The sequence below is a fragment of the Colius striatus genome, chromosome 17, assembly GCF_028858725.1.
Source record: "Colius striatus isolate bColStr4 chromosome 17, bColStr4.1.hap1, whole genome shotgun sequence".
Classification (NCBI taxonomy): domain Eukaryota; kingdom Metazoa; phylum Chordata; class Aves; order Coliiformes; family Coliidae; genus Colius; species Colius striatus.
This window is the reverse complement of record NC_084775.1, coordinates 7819370-7836121: the sequence shown is the minus strand read 5'-3', so window position 1 is coordinate 7836121 and position 16752 is coordinate 7819370. Positions and strand designations below refer to the sequence as shown.

General features: G+C 50.7%; 1 protein-coding gene across 2 annotated transcripts; it reads right to left on the bottom strand.

Annotated features, from left to right (window-relative positions):
- Window positions 1-10941: 10941 nt before the first annotated feature.
- On the bottom strand, window positions 10942-14499 carry SDF2L1 (stromal cell derived factor 2 like 1). 2 transcript variants are annotated; one of them, XM_062010208.1, is made up of 3 exons: window positions 14293-14499; window positions 13345-13541; window positions 10942-11574 (listed from the first exon to the last, which is right to left on the bottom strand). In XM_062010208.1, exons 1-3 carry the CDS (start codon window positions 14459-14461, stop codon window positions 11296-11298), a joined length of 645 nt encoding a protein of 214 aa, XP_061866192.1. In that variant the 5' UTR covers window positions 14462-14499; the 3' UTR covers window positions 10942-11295. The 2 variants fall into 2 exon arrangements, with proteins under 2 accessions (XP_061866192.1, XP_061866193.1); XM_062010209.1 differs by having other exon boundaries at window positions 14217-14294.
- Window positions 14500-16752: the final 2253 nt, after the last annotated feature.

Sequence of the window (16752 nt, the reverse complement as noted above, 5' to 3'; positions counted from 1 at the left end):
GGCTGCAAACGCTAATGAGAAACTGAGCATCTTCCTTCTCTGTGGAGCCTGAAAAACGAGCTGGAATCATGCCCTGGTGCTGAGATCAGCAATGGGGGAGCATGGGTGGGGAAGCGAGTGTGTGGGGTGGGAGGGGAAGGGTTTGCAATAATGGAGATGGGAAGGGCACTCTGCATCTGGGAGCTGTGCTGGGGAGGGCGGAAAGCAGCCCTTTGGTTATTAGCGGCCATGGTGAAATGGATACTTCTATTAAAAAAGAGTGGGGAGGAGTATTTCCTTTAGCAAAGGACCTTTCCACTTTGGCCTTTTGAACCTGTGCTTCTCCCTGGCACTGCTTCTGCTTCATCATGACTTTTTGCAGAGGAAGGTGAGTGCAGAAAGCAGGCTGGCTGGAGGAAAGGGGTGCAATCTACGCCTGATGAAAGGGCTTTTACAGTCTACGCTTCATTTCCTATTTCTTTGGGATTCTCTCTTCCATCTCTCACATGCACAAGCAGATATAAAAGCTGAATCCTTCCTTGTCTTTTTCCCAAGGAAGTCAACCCCCTCCCCAGCATCACCCTCGGGCTTTGCGCACACAAAATGGCTGCAGCAGCCTGTGGGTGGGCATGGAGAGCTCAGGAAGCTGCTTTGCTTTTTCCCACCCTGCCTGCCCAGGAAGCCCTTCTGCTTTTATTTTCTGTGGCATTTTGCTCTTGCATAGCTCTGTGTAAATCCAAGGGGGTCTCCTATGTGTAAGCTATGCATGGAATGGGAGCTGGGGAGGAAAATGGCCAGTTTGCATGAGAAGGGGACCTGTCGGGCCCCAGTGTTTATTTTTTTGCTGACCTTCTGGGGATATGGTCAGTGAGAGCTGTGACAGCTGCTGGAAGCGGCAGGGGCTTTGAAGATTGTGAAGGTTGTGACCTCGAGGCCCCTTTCCTCTCTCTATCCCAGGAGCTGCTGAGTCAATCAGGGAAAAGGGGAGGTGAAATGGGGGCTGCTCTTTAGCCATTTTTCAATCGGTGAATGAAACAGGAAAGGACAAATGCAAGAAGAAAAAAGAGCGATTACTTCCACTTTGGTGCATTACTGAGAAGGGGGAATCTCTCTTTGGCAAAAGATTATAACAATAATGGGAAACCACTGTGCTCCAAAGATCCAGCACCTTGAATAAAGGATTTAACTGGGCAAGGAGCTGATGGCAGATCAATAATAGTAAATTAGGGGGGAAGCCTACAAACTCCTCTTGGTTCAAAGCAAGAGGAAATCCACCTCACATTTCCACCTGATACCAGTTCCAGATACAGCAGTGGGAACACGTTCCCAGTTGGCCCACTATCTCCTTGACCCAACTGTTAACATACCTTCGTCTTTGCTGAGCTCAGCTGAACCCCATGGCTGAGGTTGCAGGGGCCACTGAGAACAGCAGCACCACACATGCCAAAATAAAGGGACAAAGTGCATTGTGTGGGGCTGTATCTGGGCTGTGTGTGCTTGCAAATGGCACAAACTCTCTTGGCTGCACTCCTGGGCAGCCCATGGGAGGGCTCGCGCTCAGCCCCAGAGCCCTCTAAGCCCAGTGAGTGGTGTTTAAGTCTCTTTCACTTTCTGGATAACATGATGCTATAGATCTTTCCTTTTAAAATAGTAATCAGAACAGCAAACAGAGTGCTTGGCTTCGGTTGACCAATACACAACAGAGACGAAGAAGGCAAACAGCAGGCTTTTCACTTAGTTTACACAGGGGGCACTTAAATACTGTATTGGTTACATAATACCATTTGGGGGTTGGGGTTTTACACATTCTTCCACTAAATATATCTATGAGATTTGTTTTAAAGTGATCAACATAAATCTGGCCAGAGCTTTGAAGGGAAAACTCCTATGATTAGACCTAATACCACTGGGTAGCTTGTGGCATGTTCACTGAAAACCAAGGCACAGTAGAATTTTTATCTCCAGACCTGCTGGTCAGCACTGTGCCTGCCCCACTGCAGTGGAGGCTGTAGGCCACTCTAGAAGGGCTGCCATAGACAGCCACTTCCTTACAGGAAGCACTAGCCTCTGTTTTTTTGGGGTATATCCTGCCACTGCTCCACATCCAGTTGTAAGGATTCATCCCAGCACAGACTGAAGACAGGATATGTTCTGGCAATTATGGTCCTAAGTAAGTGCTAAGAAAAAGCATGAAGCACATAAAAAAAAAAAAAAACCCAACTAATTCCTAACTGTGGTTGATTAGGAAAAAGGTATTCACTGATAACTCTTCCAGAGAACCCCATTACACACAGGGTACCTGAAAGTATATTCCCTTCCTGATAAGCCCTCCAGTAAGCATCCTGCTTCTATCCAAAGGGAGTAGCAGGTGGCCAAACTGCTCCACTGGAGGCTTGACAATGGCATTATCCACCCAGCTTTTCAGCTGAAGCCTGGCTCAATCTGTACGCAACTTCTGAGACTCCAGCTAAACTCTTCCTGGGAACAGCAAGCTTCCCCAGGCAAAGCCCTCTGTCCTTGCAAAAGACCCATCACTCTGCTCTGAAGGGAACAGATGGGAAGAAGAGTCTCAAAGCATCAGAGCTTTAAAACCGTGCTCTTCTCTGTAGCGTGTTGTCACCAGAAGCTCTACGGGCAGAGATCTCTGCCATAAGGAGGTAGCAGAACAGTGGGTGGGCGGCTAATTGAGAATAGAAGTTCCTTGGGGCAGATCAAAATAGTCTTTGTGGCACTGCAGGAAACTAGGTGCTCTGCCTGGGCTCAGTATCAGGCTCCAACTCAGTACAAATCCTGCTTTCTCACTCACCTGGGAGGTGAGCGACCCCTTGTCTTGTAAACCTCCTTACACACAGAGAGCAATCAGGTGACAATGACAAGGTGCTGTGCAAGGTGCAAACTCAAATGTACCATTTTGCACAAGTGTAATAAGTCAAATATTGCTACTACAGCAAATGGCAGACCTCTACCTCCCTCCCAACACTGATCTGCCAAGAGTTGCTACAGCTTTGGGAGTAGTTTGCCCAATTGAATGGAGAGTTACTCCGAGTGCCAAAGCCACCATCACAAGTGCTAGAAGGCAGACTGGTTTGTTCCTCCACTGTGAATCCCCACCAACATTTCCCAGGAAGTTTAAGGTGACAGCACTCTGTTTTTACACAGCCTACCAGCAGAAGATTCCATTGCTTGGTTTTCCAGTGGTTATGCCATGAACACGTCTCTAAATTTAGTTTTGAAAACTATCAAACAAAAGGGAGGCTCTGCTCTGGGAGAAGCAGAACGTGAAAGACTTTCCATTCTGAAGGAAGAGGGCATCTTGCAACAGCCCTGGAGAAGTATTGAGGCCACCTTCATGTGCAAGCTGTTACAGATACCAAGTATCATCAAAGCTAAGGATTCCTCACTGCCCACCCTCAAACAACAAGTGATTCATTTAGGGCATTTTTAGCAGCATTTGGACTAAGTGAAAGGGTAGTTTTGGTATTCCCCTGTTGAATCACTGGACGAATACTCTGATCAGAAGAGATCCCTTCCCTTTCACACACAGACATATCTATGGAAAGGTAAATCTTTACAACAAAAAAAGAAAACCAAAACAAAGAAACAACCACCAATCCACTCCCCCCAAAAATCTCACAAAGAAAGATAAAAGTGGGAGAGCATTTAAATAGGGGTGAGGGGAATCAGGATAATAGTTAAATCGGGGAAAGTGAAGCCGAACTGTTTTCCATCTGTACCCTGTGTAAGGGAGCCAACGGGGTAAGAGGTCTTCTCCAAAGCTCGACCAGCTCAATGGCTCTTGGCACTACAGCAGGAAAACCCTTCGCAGGTGGATTCGAGCCAACAGCCTCCCCCATCAGAGGCGCGGGAGGGGGCGCGGGCGGCCGCACGGGCCGGCGGTGCCGGGACGCGGCTCTTCCCGGGCTCCGTTCCGCGCCCGTGGCCCCGACGGCACGGCGAACATCCGAGCAGCCGCTGAGCGGGATGGGCAGCACCGAGCCGCGGTGCCGCCGGCGTTAAGGAAGGATTTGGGTGCCGGGGGCTCATCTTCGGCGCTCAGCGAGGGCCAGGGCACCGCTGCCGGCCGAGCCCGACAACTGCTGCCGGGTGAAACGGTGCTCTGCAGACGGCTTTTGCGTGGCGATCTCGGAGTGTCTCCGGGCCGTGGCTCTGTCCAAAAGGAAGGCAGCCAAGACCGAGGAGCTTCTCTCACCGGGATGGGGGAATGCCGCGGGAGACCTCGCTTCCGTCGGGGAAGGTGCGCTCGAAACCATCACCTTCCCCTCCGCGGAAGGCTGATGCAAAATCACGTCCACTGGCCCTGGCACAGGCGGGGAGGGGAGGCTCAGGGCGGGGCAAAGGAGACATCGGCTAAAGCCACTTCTCGGCACAGATGTCTCGAAATATTCTTATTAATTTGGAGACACAATAAAATTGCAGGAGGAAGCAGGAGAGACTGTTCAGAAAGGCTCAGGCTATTCAATCGTACGTTTACGATTATTTCTGCCTAAAATAGCCTTGAAATCCAAGCACATGGCTCCTTTCCATTCAACTGTAAACCCACCAATGCAGATAGATGCCCCTGGAGACCAGCCTGGAGGGACCCCACTGTTGCTCCCACCGTGCCACTGGGAGAATCCCTCTCGTCCGCGCAGCCCGGAGCGTTCGGGGCCACCCTGCCGTCGTGCCGGGTTCTGCTACGCTTCCCGCAAAGAAGGGAGCACCGAGGGTCTCCCGCCGGCGGCCGGTGGGTCCTAGGGGCGGAAAGCATCGGGTGGAGAAGGGCTGCGGGGAGCGAGGAACCCCTGTCACCCCGCAGTGCCGAGCGGGGACCCCAGCAGCCCCGGGACGGGATCTGGATGGAGGCGGGACACTCAACCTCCCTCCGGCCGGGCTGCAGCGGCCGCGCCCCGGCTCCCACCTGCTCCTGCTCACCCCGGGGCAGCCGTGCAGGGCCGCGCAGAAGCTGTTGTCTTCGAGGGACAGGGTGGTCGTCGCCATTTTAACCTGGTTCATCTGGACAGCCCCAGGCAAGTCCCCCAGCCTTCCTGCTGGCTGCCCGGACGCTAGCGCAGCGCTCACAGACACTGTAAAGAAAACCTATCATTTTCTCTTTCAGGCGGGATGAAGAGGAACTGACACGTTGTTTATGACCACTCGGTTCTGCAGCCACAAACCAAGCGCTGGAGCACTGGTCATCGATCCCAGCTCAGTACCTTAAGCATAGCTCCTCCTATTCCTACCAAAAGTTCCCTCGACTTCAACTAACAATTATATATTAAACTATTCTTCTAGTATGAACCATAGTATCTGAGAGTGAACAACAGATAATCATTTTTCTTCGGATTCTTGGGGTACTATATATATATGAAAATATGGTCTAGTGTCAAGGTGTTTTTCTGGCAAGAACGAACTAGACCGGGTAACTTTCCTATGGATCAGAGTGCAGAAAGCAGCTTGGAAAGAGAAGAGCCGTTTTGCGTTATTATTTTTCCTTTAAAAGCACGTTTGAATGTAGCGTTCCGCTCAGCCCCGGCCTTCCGAGCGCTGCCTTTGCTACATCCCTTAGGCGGCCGGAACTCCGCTGCCGGTGCTCCGCCACGGGACAGAGCAGGGGCTGCCCCTGCGGGCAGGGAAGGGCTGAGGATGCTGAGGCACCCTCCTCCGGGCAGCTCCTGCGCCCTGCCTCATGCAGTCCCCGCCCCCCTTCCACCGCCGCTCGCCCCCAGGTCGGCGGCTCTGCCCTGGTGGGACCGCCGGGCTCGGAAGCCCCGTTTCCCGAAGGGAGCAGTAGAAACCCTCGCTCTCCACCGCTGGCCCTTTGTCCTGATACTCTTCACATTCATGATCCACCTCCTCACTTTCCCGTCTCCGCAGAACACGAGCCGCCGCCCCGGCGGGTGCCGCTGGGGAGGAAGCTGGAAGAGCTGCTTTTCTCCGCTGCTCACCGCAGCTCTCGCGGAGTAGAGGGTCCCCTCCACCTCAGCTGCCGCTTCTGAAATTCACACTTATCGCTTCCTTTTAGAGTAGGGAGGAAGGAAATTTAGCTCTCCCAGATGAGAATTTGTTCTCAGGAGCAAAAGCATCAACGCCTGCTGGACTGGTCACCCCACCCTGCCCGCCAGTGCCCGGCTTTAGCCCCAAGAAAGGCAGCTTTCCTAAGGGGCGACACAAAGCACTTCTGCTCCCAGAACCGAGACCGTGGGGCTCCGAGGCTGCTGAGACTTAATAGGGTTTCAGTTAATCACTCACAGTGAACAGCCACACATCTCGTGAGGGAAAGCAGCAGACCGATAAAGACTTTAACATTTGAAGCTATTTTGCCCCAGAGCCTCTAGTTCTCTAAGCTCGCCTCAGAGCCTTCTCACCATCGTATTGCTGAGGAAACGCAGCACGACAGAAACGTGCTGTACTGTGCAGCTTTAGAGCAAATTGCCTCCATCTCGACAGTAATCACCTCCACGCCCGCACCTAGCGAAGGCAGAGGTAATGCTTTCCGAAGTATAATATTTGCAAGGGAGAGAGGAGATAGTGCTCCCTTGGGTGCAGTTTCAGGAGAAGCCTCGCGTTCTACACTTTCCAATGTCTGTTTTAGTCACCCAGGTTTCATGCTACCGCTGCCAGTTTTTTGGTGATGGAGTCACAAGCCCACAAGACACCAGCCCAGTAGAAGATGTTGCTGGCATGAATAATGAACTTTTCCGTTTTGAACAATCAGGGAGGATACAAGTGAACTAGACTGGTGATTAAACAAGTGTCTATACATTTAATTTATCACATCACACTCTCTGTGCCCATTGAAACCAGCTACCGAGCTAGACCAGTTTGTAGTAGGATGGGAACTGCTCGAGGTGCACGAAGGTGTGTTCCTTCACTGTCAGCAACCGAACAGGGCTGGAAAACCTCTCACAAGCCCTACAGCAACACGGTTAGTTTCCATAAGCACGTAGCCCTCTGGACGCCTTACACGCGGGACTAGCGCTCAGGGCATCCGGAGGTGCCCGTGTGCCCCTCAGCTCCCTCTCCCGGGCAGGTACGGACGTGCTGCTGTGTTCTCGGCACAAGGAGGCATCGCTCTCCTGCAGTTCCTCAGCTCAACGCTTCTGTTTGTCGGCTTTTGGGCTACCGGGGTTTAAATTTGTCACCTGCCCAGAGCAAGTCGGGTGGAGGCAGAGGAGGAACCGGGAAAGGATGCCCGCTCTCCGCGCCCCCGTCCCTGAGGCTGAGTCCTACCGCGGCTCTCCGCGTCCGGCCAGAGAGGAGCTGCCCGCGGGTGCCGTGTCGTGCAGCGCCCGACCTCCCCCGCGGCTCCTGCCGGGACCCGGCGGCTCTGCCCGCAGCTGGGGCCGGTTTCAGGCTGACAGCGGTGCCGGCACGCGTGGCCCAGAGCGTGAGACCTCCCCGCGCCTCGCTGCAGCGGGCAAGGCTGAAGGGAGAGACGGGGACCGCGCCCGGAGGAGCAGGAGGGGTTGGGAGGGAAGAGGGAGGGCGGGGGCAGCGTGCGGCGTGAGGGCAATTTCGGCTACGGAAAAGCGGGTCTGGGAGGAAGCCTCTGCTGTCACTCGAGGATCGCCATTCGCAGAGGCGGCTCGCGAGTACTGGTACCCAGGACCGCACAAGGCTAACGTTCATCTCTCAGCTAAACATGAAGGAATATCGGCAGGCGGCTGATGCCGAGAACCAAAAGTTGCACTGCCGGGAGGATCCGCACAAAAACCTACACCTGTCTGGCAAATGAACAAAGCCCTGGGCAATAACCGGGTGTTACTGTCAGGCACGGAAGCTGGACCTGCCAGCCCGCGGTTCTTACTGACAGCGGCTGTCGGGGCGCGACGTGGGTGATCCACCCAGCCAGGCGGACCTGAAGCCCCGCAGGATGGCAGGGAGACGCAGACGGGTGCAGCCTCACAGGGGCTCGCAAACCAGAACCTCTGGGCAAGAGGTGGCAGCGCGGCTTTCATCCTAACGCCAACGGGAACCCACGGCGGCTGGCACAGGATCCGCTCCAGGGGAAGCGGTCCAGGCAAGAGCCGAGGAGAGCCGGCTGAGTTGCACTAGGACAAGATGCGATCATGTAAGTATTACCACTGACCTGTAGCGTATCTTACACCGGCTAGAGACAGATCGTTCGATTTCACGTTATGCTTTCGCGATGTCGCCAAATGGAATGGGAGCGTTGTAGATGACGGGAGAAGTGCAGCTCCCTGTTTAACGATCCTTTGGTCTCTTTCCTCCCAGAGAGGAAAGCGCTATTTAATTTTATGATACAGATAATTGCCTTAAATGTATATTGTAAGCAAACGGACTTGGCCGCGCTTTATCGATCCTGTAGAAAGGCAGCGAAGAGAAACGCCTGAAGCACCGCTTCATAGCCTACGCTAACGTCTTGAGATTCCTTTAAAAAACCCAGTAGTTTGCGGCTCGGCAGAGCGCACAGAAGGGGAGGCGCGGCCGCACCGGAGGTCTGGCAGTGTAACGCAGGGGAGGCGGCTGTGACTTGTTTCCCCCTGGAAGCGTGAGCGCTGCGCGGGGCCCGATCCGGCCGGCGGCGCGGCGGCGGAGGAGCAGCGCTCACTAGCGGCCGCCGCGCCCGGGACGCGCCTCGGCGCTCCATGGGAACGGGACACACGCTATGGTCCTTCTTCCTCCGAACAGCCCTGCCCGCACCTGCCCAGCCAAGCTCTCATACAGACCATCCGAAGGGCTGGCTCCTAGGCAGGACAGAGTAGTCAATGGGACTGAAATGAGTAGAACCAAAGCCCGGCGGTTGAGGGCTCTCTGGGGGCATTTGCAAGTCCTATCCTTCCCACCCTGCAGCTGGAAGAGCAGGTAAAGATGGGGCTGAGAAGGCAGCAGCAGAAGAAAAATAACAACATCGGGTACCTCTTGTGTTTTATGTTTAGCTGTGGTTGGAGTTACACTAGATTTACCCCAGATACTTCGACTTTTAGCACAGCACACACCTCTACGACTCCTCAGAAAACTAAGCTTAGGTAAATAAACACATGACCATCAGGAAGAACAAGCAAAGAGTCTAAGATCCAAGCTTTACCACCCCCCAGACACACAAAGCCATCACCTACACATTGTTTTTGAGTTTACAAAAGCATATGGGAACTAATGAGGCAGCTTAATAGCTTGTACACATTCTGATTAATTTGTGTTTCATGGGGGTCTGGTACCCTCCAGACTTCATACAGCTTTCTCACCTTAAGGAAGGAGGACACTTTTTTCCCAAAGGACTGAAGTGTTGTTGTTGTGAAGGCAATAATCACTCAAAGACGTAGAAGGTCTAAGTAATGCACGTGCAGAGACGTACAGGGGCAACGTAGTACAACCACCAGAGCTGACTCGAAGCCACCCTTCCTTTGCTAGCTACCTCCTTATATGCTGCTTCTGCCCATGAGATCACCCAGGGCCCAATTGATTAACTTGCAGCACCTGTTTCTGAAGTAGCATGCCAGCTGCATTAACTTATCCCTACCATCTTTATTCAAGCTGGCTGGTCCAAGCTACGTCTGTGCCTACACTGAAGATAGCTGAATCCCTCACAAAGCAGCAGCTTGAAGCAGTATCAGCAGCCATAGCAGGATTCCACTATGAACTTAATTTCAAATTAGTACAGTAAAAACTTTTTATAATCAGCTTACACTCTCGCTGCAATGTAAAGGAAACGTCTTGAAGTGACTGTTGAAGTCTGCTTTTGAGGTGCTCACTATATTCACTCCTTGTTTCATACACACTCACAGTAATTCAGTAATGTCCTCAGAGGGATTATCTGACTAGCTCTCAATCGATTCCTACACATTCCTGAAGTCACTGCACATTTGATTAAGGACACAGATTAGAAGCAGCTAACCCCAGTGTTCTGTCTTTTGCATAGAGTAAAAATAAGTTATTAGGTATAAATACTCAAGGTCCTGCTAAAGTATTTATAGACATGGGAGCACTGAGATGCTTTGAATGTCTGTGGGAGGAGGAGAGATGATATGAAATACTTATTCTTCTGAGGTATTTAAAATAACCTCAGGACCCCCAAGTTTGTTACTGCTTGTGACTTGCACACATAATAAACACTAAACACCCCAAGGGAAGTTTGAATTATGTTGTGTTTCTAATGCAGCTCCTGGCTGGCACAATTGAACACTGTATTCCTTCTTGAGGAAGCAAACTATCCCTTCTGCTTCCTTTCCCATAGAACAGAATCAAACAGACTTCAAGTATTCCTGTTTAATGGTAACTTTCTTTATAAATACCATTTCCTTAAGAAGCTTAATGACACGACCATGGGTGCTGTCTTCTAAGTCCAAACACATAGGTTCCTAAAAGGCAGCTGATGAAACAGCTATGTTATGATGACTCCTTGCTAGCACTCCAGAGTGTATCATTCTGTCAATAATCGAAGACCAAAGCATTGTTCAACATTCTTTTTTTTTCCTCCCTTGCTCTGGATTCACACGGAAAACCCCACATGGGTATATGCCCCAGCATTTATTCATCTGATTTCTCATTCCGGTCTTACAATGTAAGTCACATTCAACTGTTCCCTTTGTACCACACCAAATGTCATAAAATTCTGATGTTAAACAAATTATGTTGCTTTCTACACAAGTTCATAGAGCAGAGCAGTTTTACCATTTGATAATTAGCAGTATCAGCATTATTAGAAAATCTGAACTTCTTGGAGGAAGTGAATAAATTAAAGCTTTGCCTTCCTACTCCAACATACATCATCTTTTAAACTCTTCCAATACAGTACACAATGAACCTCGGGAAAGACACTGAAAATAACTTTCAACATGTTTTTTTTCTGGATGGCTCAAGAGCTGGTTTCAAGCCAATCAAAAGATATCACATGTGAGAACTACTTTGCCCTTTCTAGACTTACTCCACCTCCTCATTAATAACATTCACTAAGAAGTAGAAATCAGCTTCCACGTATTTAATTATCACAGGAAAAAAAGATTACAAAATACAAAGTTTTATTGTACTCAGGGCTACAGAAATGTATTACTTCAGTTTTTCCATTTCCTTTGAATTTGAGAAACAGTAACAAGCAGAACAAACGCCAATGAAAACTAACAGATGTATGAACTAGTTTCACCAACTAAGCCTGAACATTCAGAAAAGATTTTGCTAAATACATTTCAATGGCTGGACCTGGCAAATGCCATTCCCCACATAAGTGCTGCATTCCTAGAATGAACTAATGCCCTTCAGTAACACACAAAGTCAGTCACTTAGGCAAGGCAGGACTTATAAGAGACCAAGGGGTAGCATCTCCAAACACTGGAGTAAGCTGAATCATTTTGGATGAATTCAGAGCTCGTCATGTTTTGCAGGGTCCAGACTGGGTTTGATGAAGATTCCCTCCATTGCTTTCCAATAGTTGTGGTGACTGGCAGTAGGCATGCCATGAACTTCCCGTTGGCCTCTAATAGGATGGCCATATTGTTCCCCTGTTATTGAGAGGAACACCTCTGTTCCCACGTGCTTGAAGCGCACCGCATCCTCCCGTTCCCAGTAAGTCCCACTGCATTGCACAATCCAGTTGTCGAGGTCATCTCCTTCGCCATCATCACCAAAGGCACTTATTTCCTGTTAGAGACACAAACTTCCTGAAGTGAAAACGTAAATGAACTCCCTCAGTGCACCACACAAAAACATCACCCACAAAGTCAGCAGAGTTTAAAGGCAAGGATGGAGAGGAAAGCAGAAAACATGGCTGCATTGCTTTGTCAACAGTTGCCAAATCCAGAAGCACTAACTTTCTACCGCTACACTCTGAACATCTGATGCGCCACCTAATCCCAATATATATTACAAGTGATATGAAAGAGGATTTGAGCACAGAGATCAGAACAATCCTTCTGAGAAAAAAATCAAAAGAAACAACAGTAATGCTGATGCAAATTTTCTCCACTCAAAAAAAGTTTGTAACTGCAGACATTTAGGCTTGTAGGATGACCACCTTCACAGTTACCAGTGCAATGGGTTTTTTTCAACATGTGTTTCTATTGCAACTTCCCAACAGTTTAGCTTATTAAGTAGTCATACTCCATTTTTACTTAAGCTTTACCAAGCTCACACTTGAGTCAACAACTGTTCTGCTTCCCCATCCCCTGTGCTGCTGGGGGGAAGGAGGGAGAAACTCAAGAAGAAAGGAAGGATGGAGGGAGGTGTTTTGATATTTTTTCCCCCTCTCTCATTTCTCTACACTGTTCTGATTGTTAATAAATCAAACCATTTCCCTCCAAACTGAGTTTCTTTTGCTCGTGACATTAACTGCCGAGTGATCTCCCTGTCCTTACCTCAACTCACAAACCTCTTGTTATATTTGTCTCTCCCCTGGGCAGTTTAGGAGAGGAACTGATAGAATGACTGGGTGGGCACCCGGCACCCAGCCAGGGCTAAACCACCACAATGAAATAAAAGTTTGTGTTTGTAACTACATTACATTTCAAAGACCATAAGTCACAATCCTGTCAATCTTTTCAAAGTCATGCAAAGTTTCCTTTCACTCAGACATGGTGCAAACACATAGCAAAGCCAAAGAAACATGACAGTCACTGAACATTTTTACATTAATGATATCGTTATTCAAACTCTCTAAACTGACAAATAAAAGCTGGGGGAAGGTTTGAATCAATCTGCTCTTTAAATAATTCTGAAATGCTGTTTTTTTCCATCACTTTTTTTTTTCTAATAACCAGATCACCTAGATACCTGACAGAAATCTGGACTTCATTGTTTCAGCCACTTTACTCATGGTAAAAGACAAACCTTTTTCAATCTTGGAGAAGCATTTGTTCAAGGATGAGACTGGGACCTAGTTACAGTTAGAAATTCCACTCCTCTACGTATATAGAAATAATTAAATATAACTGGGAGAGCAAATTAATTTCTCCTGTGGAGAGGGGACAGATGAGAATAGTGAATTAGAAGTGGGATAGCAAGGACTGAGATCAATAGATTGGATCCCTAAGGACCTGGAGATAGGAATGCCTGTGTTACAACACATAATTGGTTGCCTTGCTCTACAGCAATCTTCACAATGTTGAGGGAGGTGCCCAGATTCCAGTGTCTTGAAGTTGCTTAACATTCCAGTACAGAAATGGTGCAGAACAAATCAAACAAACAAAAAGGCAGATGTGTTAAAACTCTGTGAAATACTGATAATGACACATATTAAATCCTACCACTGTCAAGAACATGATTCCAAGATCCAGAAAAGAATATATGCACAGACATACTGTTTCTGGCAGCTGGTACCCAAGCCTGATTCTTCAGAAACACAAAGAACTGGAGAGAAGTACTGTCAACAGCATTCAATATTTATACAAAAGCCTGAGATTTAAAACAACTTACTTGGTTATTGGAGAGTGGTGATGGGAAGTGATGAGTGTGTAAGTTTTTCCCTGTGTTAACATGGGTGAGCCGTATGGCTTGCCCACATTTCACGGGCGTTCCGCGCTGGCAACTGCCGTTGCTCTTCCCACGAATCCGCCAGTAACTGTTTGCATCATCTGAAGCTTCAACTCCCGTCACGGACTGCTGCCCACTTCCTGTTCAAATAGAATGAAATGAAGGGAGCCTTAACCCATTTCTCTGCATCAAGAAGTCCTGAAAGAACTATAAAATTTCTGGTTTAATGTTCTCAGACCTTCCTGCTTAGTTCCCAAATCTGTTTACTGACTGCAGTGGGAACGCGGGCACCAAATAACCTTTCAGGCTGAAGAGGGTAAACACTGCATGTGTTAGCAGATCCAAACTGTCAACATTCATGGTGAACACGAGATGAAAATCTGATCCATGATGGATACCACCCGTGTCATCCTGCCTTTCTTAAATATACTACCAAATTCTTTGTGTGCTCAAACAAACCATCAGACTTGTTACCAGAAAAGACTGTGGGAAGGTACTGCTGAGGCTCTAAAGACAGGGGACGCTTCTGGGATGAGTGCAAAACATCCCCACTCCAAGACCCGCTGAGCCTGGCAGGAACATCTTCCCGTACCCCAGGCCTCAGCAACCTCCTGTCGCTGACAGGCTGCCAGGTCTCCAGCGCATCCCACAGCCCCACCGCTGACCTGCTGCTCCCTCTGTGCCAGGCACAGCAACATCAACAGCTTCTAACCTCGCAATTTCCCTGACATTCTATCAACCCCCCGCTTCCCTCACCGCCCGTCCCTTGCCCCTTCCCCGGCCTCCTCACTGCCTCTCCCCTCAGCGCTTCCCACCTCCCGCTCCGTTCCGGCGCCCTCGCGGCTCCCCGCCCGCCATTGCTCAGGCGCCCCCCGGGCCGGTCCTGCTCACCGGAGCCGTACTTGACCTCGTGCGAGTGGAGCCGCACGCTGTGGCGGGTGTTGAGCAGCTTCAGGACGGAGCCGCAGGTGACGGCGCCCGGCGCGGGGTGGCCGGCGCGGCACAGCCCGCGTAGCAGCGCCAGGAGCAGCAGCGGCAGCAGGCGGCGGCCGCTCCGCATCGCGCCGCAGCCGCCAGACCCGCCGCCCTCAGCGCAGCGCCGCCGCACCCCTCCGCGCGCAGCCAATCGCCCCGCGCCAGCGCCGCCGCCGGCCAATCCCCACCCGGCCTCCGCTGCGCCTCGCTCCCCCATTGGGCCACGCCTTAGTGACCTCACGGCCGCGAGCGACACAGCAAGCAGAGCTCATTGGGCCAAGGGGACAAGGTGACCAATCAGAGCGAGCGGCGTGGCACCTCCCAGGGAAGGGCGCGACGGCGGCGCGCGCCGCTGTGACCTCAGCGACGCTTGAGGCGCGTCCGCGGGCTGGGCCGGGCCCGCAGCGCCGGCGGCGCGGCCGCCCTGGCACCGCAGCGCACGGGCGTCGCATCGCAGGGGCAGCGGCGCGGCCGCCCTGGCACCGCAGCGCACGGGCGTCGCATCGCAGGGGCAGCGGCGCGGCCGCCCTGGCACCGCAGCGCACGGGCGTCGCATCGCAGGGGCAGCGGCGCGGCCGCCCTGGCACCGCAGCGCACGGGCGTCGCATCGCAGGGGCAGCGGCGCGGCCGCCCTGGCACCGCAGCGCACGGGCGTCGCATCGCAGGGGCAGCGGCGCGGCCGCCCTGGCACCGCGGCGCAGGGTTAGCGGCACCGCCGGGCACTCCAGCGGGCCGCAGCCCCGAGCGCCGCTGCAGCAGCGTTGGCAGCAATCTGTCTGTCGCTCTCAGCCAGAGTTTGCGCTTGCCGAGGATCGGTTGGTCCCCGAGCACTGCGGGCAGCTTTGTCGCAGCAGCCCTTTAGTCTGATGTCTAGAAAAACAGCTGCCGAGCCACTGTGCCTGGCTGTTAAAGAGCTTTGGGGGAAAACATGCAGCAGGTGGGACTGGTCAGGCCATTGCTGTCAGAGCTAGGGGAGAACAAATGTCATCCCAGTGAGAACACAGACATGGAACAGCATTATGGTTACTGGCACAGGTCTAGAGACAGCCTCGAGGAGCCAGTGTTGGCACCAGTAGGTCAGTCAGCCTGTGCTGTGGCATTCAGGCCACCTCCAGCTCAGAGCTAGCAGGGGGCACGACGATCTGCTCCTCCCTGCAGCGCTGGCTCTTACAGTTGGGCAAATACGTACAAATGTAACATAATGTTAAAAAACAAAGGAAACTGAAATGTCTTGCCACTGGTTCAGTATTTTGTGGATGATATTAGAGTTTCTGGTAAAAGGGCATAAATACAAAGGACTGACAATGGTCGCTGTATTATTAAGCTGTAGCAATCGCATCTTTGCTTTTGAATCTGTAAATTCACCCAGTGTGATTCACTCTCTTTTGTGGAGTTCTAACCAAAAAAAGATCTATTATCAAGCTCTATTCTGTATAAAATATGTGCAAGTTAACATACATACTGTCCTTTGTTGCATAGTTTGTTACAGGCTGAAGAAACCTGCTCTTCACCCATCTCCTTTATCAATAGGAAGCAACCATGGACAAAGGACACAGAAACTCCTACATAGTCCATTACCTTTTTGCCTCTGAAACTGTTGGTTGGATTGACCCATCCATCACATCATAGACACTCTGGTGTGTCTTGTGTAACACTCCCAGGAATACAAAGTAATTTAATAGAACAAAAGCTTTTGACCTTCTTAACAGCCAGGAAACACTTTGAAGGGCACCTGCCATGGGACTTAAGCCTCTGTAACAATGGTGTTCTGTGTGTGCAATGGCAAAGAACTGCAACACTGCACTTTCCATTACAGAGTGATTTAGAAAGCACATTATTGTGTGGCTGGCTTGCAGGGACATCATGAGATGCTCAGCTGACTGTCTCTTCTACCAGACCTGGATTTGAGAGGCTTTTTCCTGCCCATGTGATACTACTCAATGGAATGGTTAGTTTTCTTTAAGCTGGCTTTGGACCATTTTTCACAGCTATACCTACAGCTAAGAAAAATCTCTTCACATAAATGTCAGGCCTGCACTAAACCAAGCCCAAATACTGCACTCAGCCACATATGTGCATGTGTGCACACGTCCCCTGACTCAATGTGGTCTTCTGAGGACCGAAAACTCATTTCCTAGTGACAGAAGTATAAATGTTTGCTCACAAGAAAGCAAAAGATCAGGCACTGGTAGTAAAATGCCATATTTCTATGTCACTCCAAGAAGCCTTCCTGTCCTAAGACAACAGCTTGCATTTGCTGCTGTTGCTATAAATGGGGCAAAACCAGATGTCCGTGGTTCCCATTTTAGCCGTGGAAAATCAATCATATGGGGCTTTAGCTGGCACCTGTCTGTCTTTCTGGGAGGTCGCTCAGTC

Bases quoted from the DNA above. Each gene is read 5' to 3' on its own strand.
- SDF2L1 (XM_062010208.1), bottom strand. From the start codon at position 14,461: ATGCGGAGCGGCCGCCGCCTGCTGCCGCTGCTGCTCCTGGCGCTGCTA. The intron at 13,542-14,292 runs GTGAGCAGGACC...CTATTTGAACAG, and splicing joins CGAGGTCAAGTACGGCTCCG to GAAGTGGGCAGCAGTCCGTG. The intron at 11,575-13,344 runs GTAAGTTGTTTT...TGTCTCTAACAG, and splicing joins CACCACTCTCCAATAACCAA to GAAATAAGTGCCTTTGGTGA.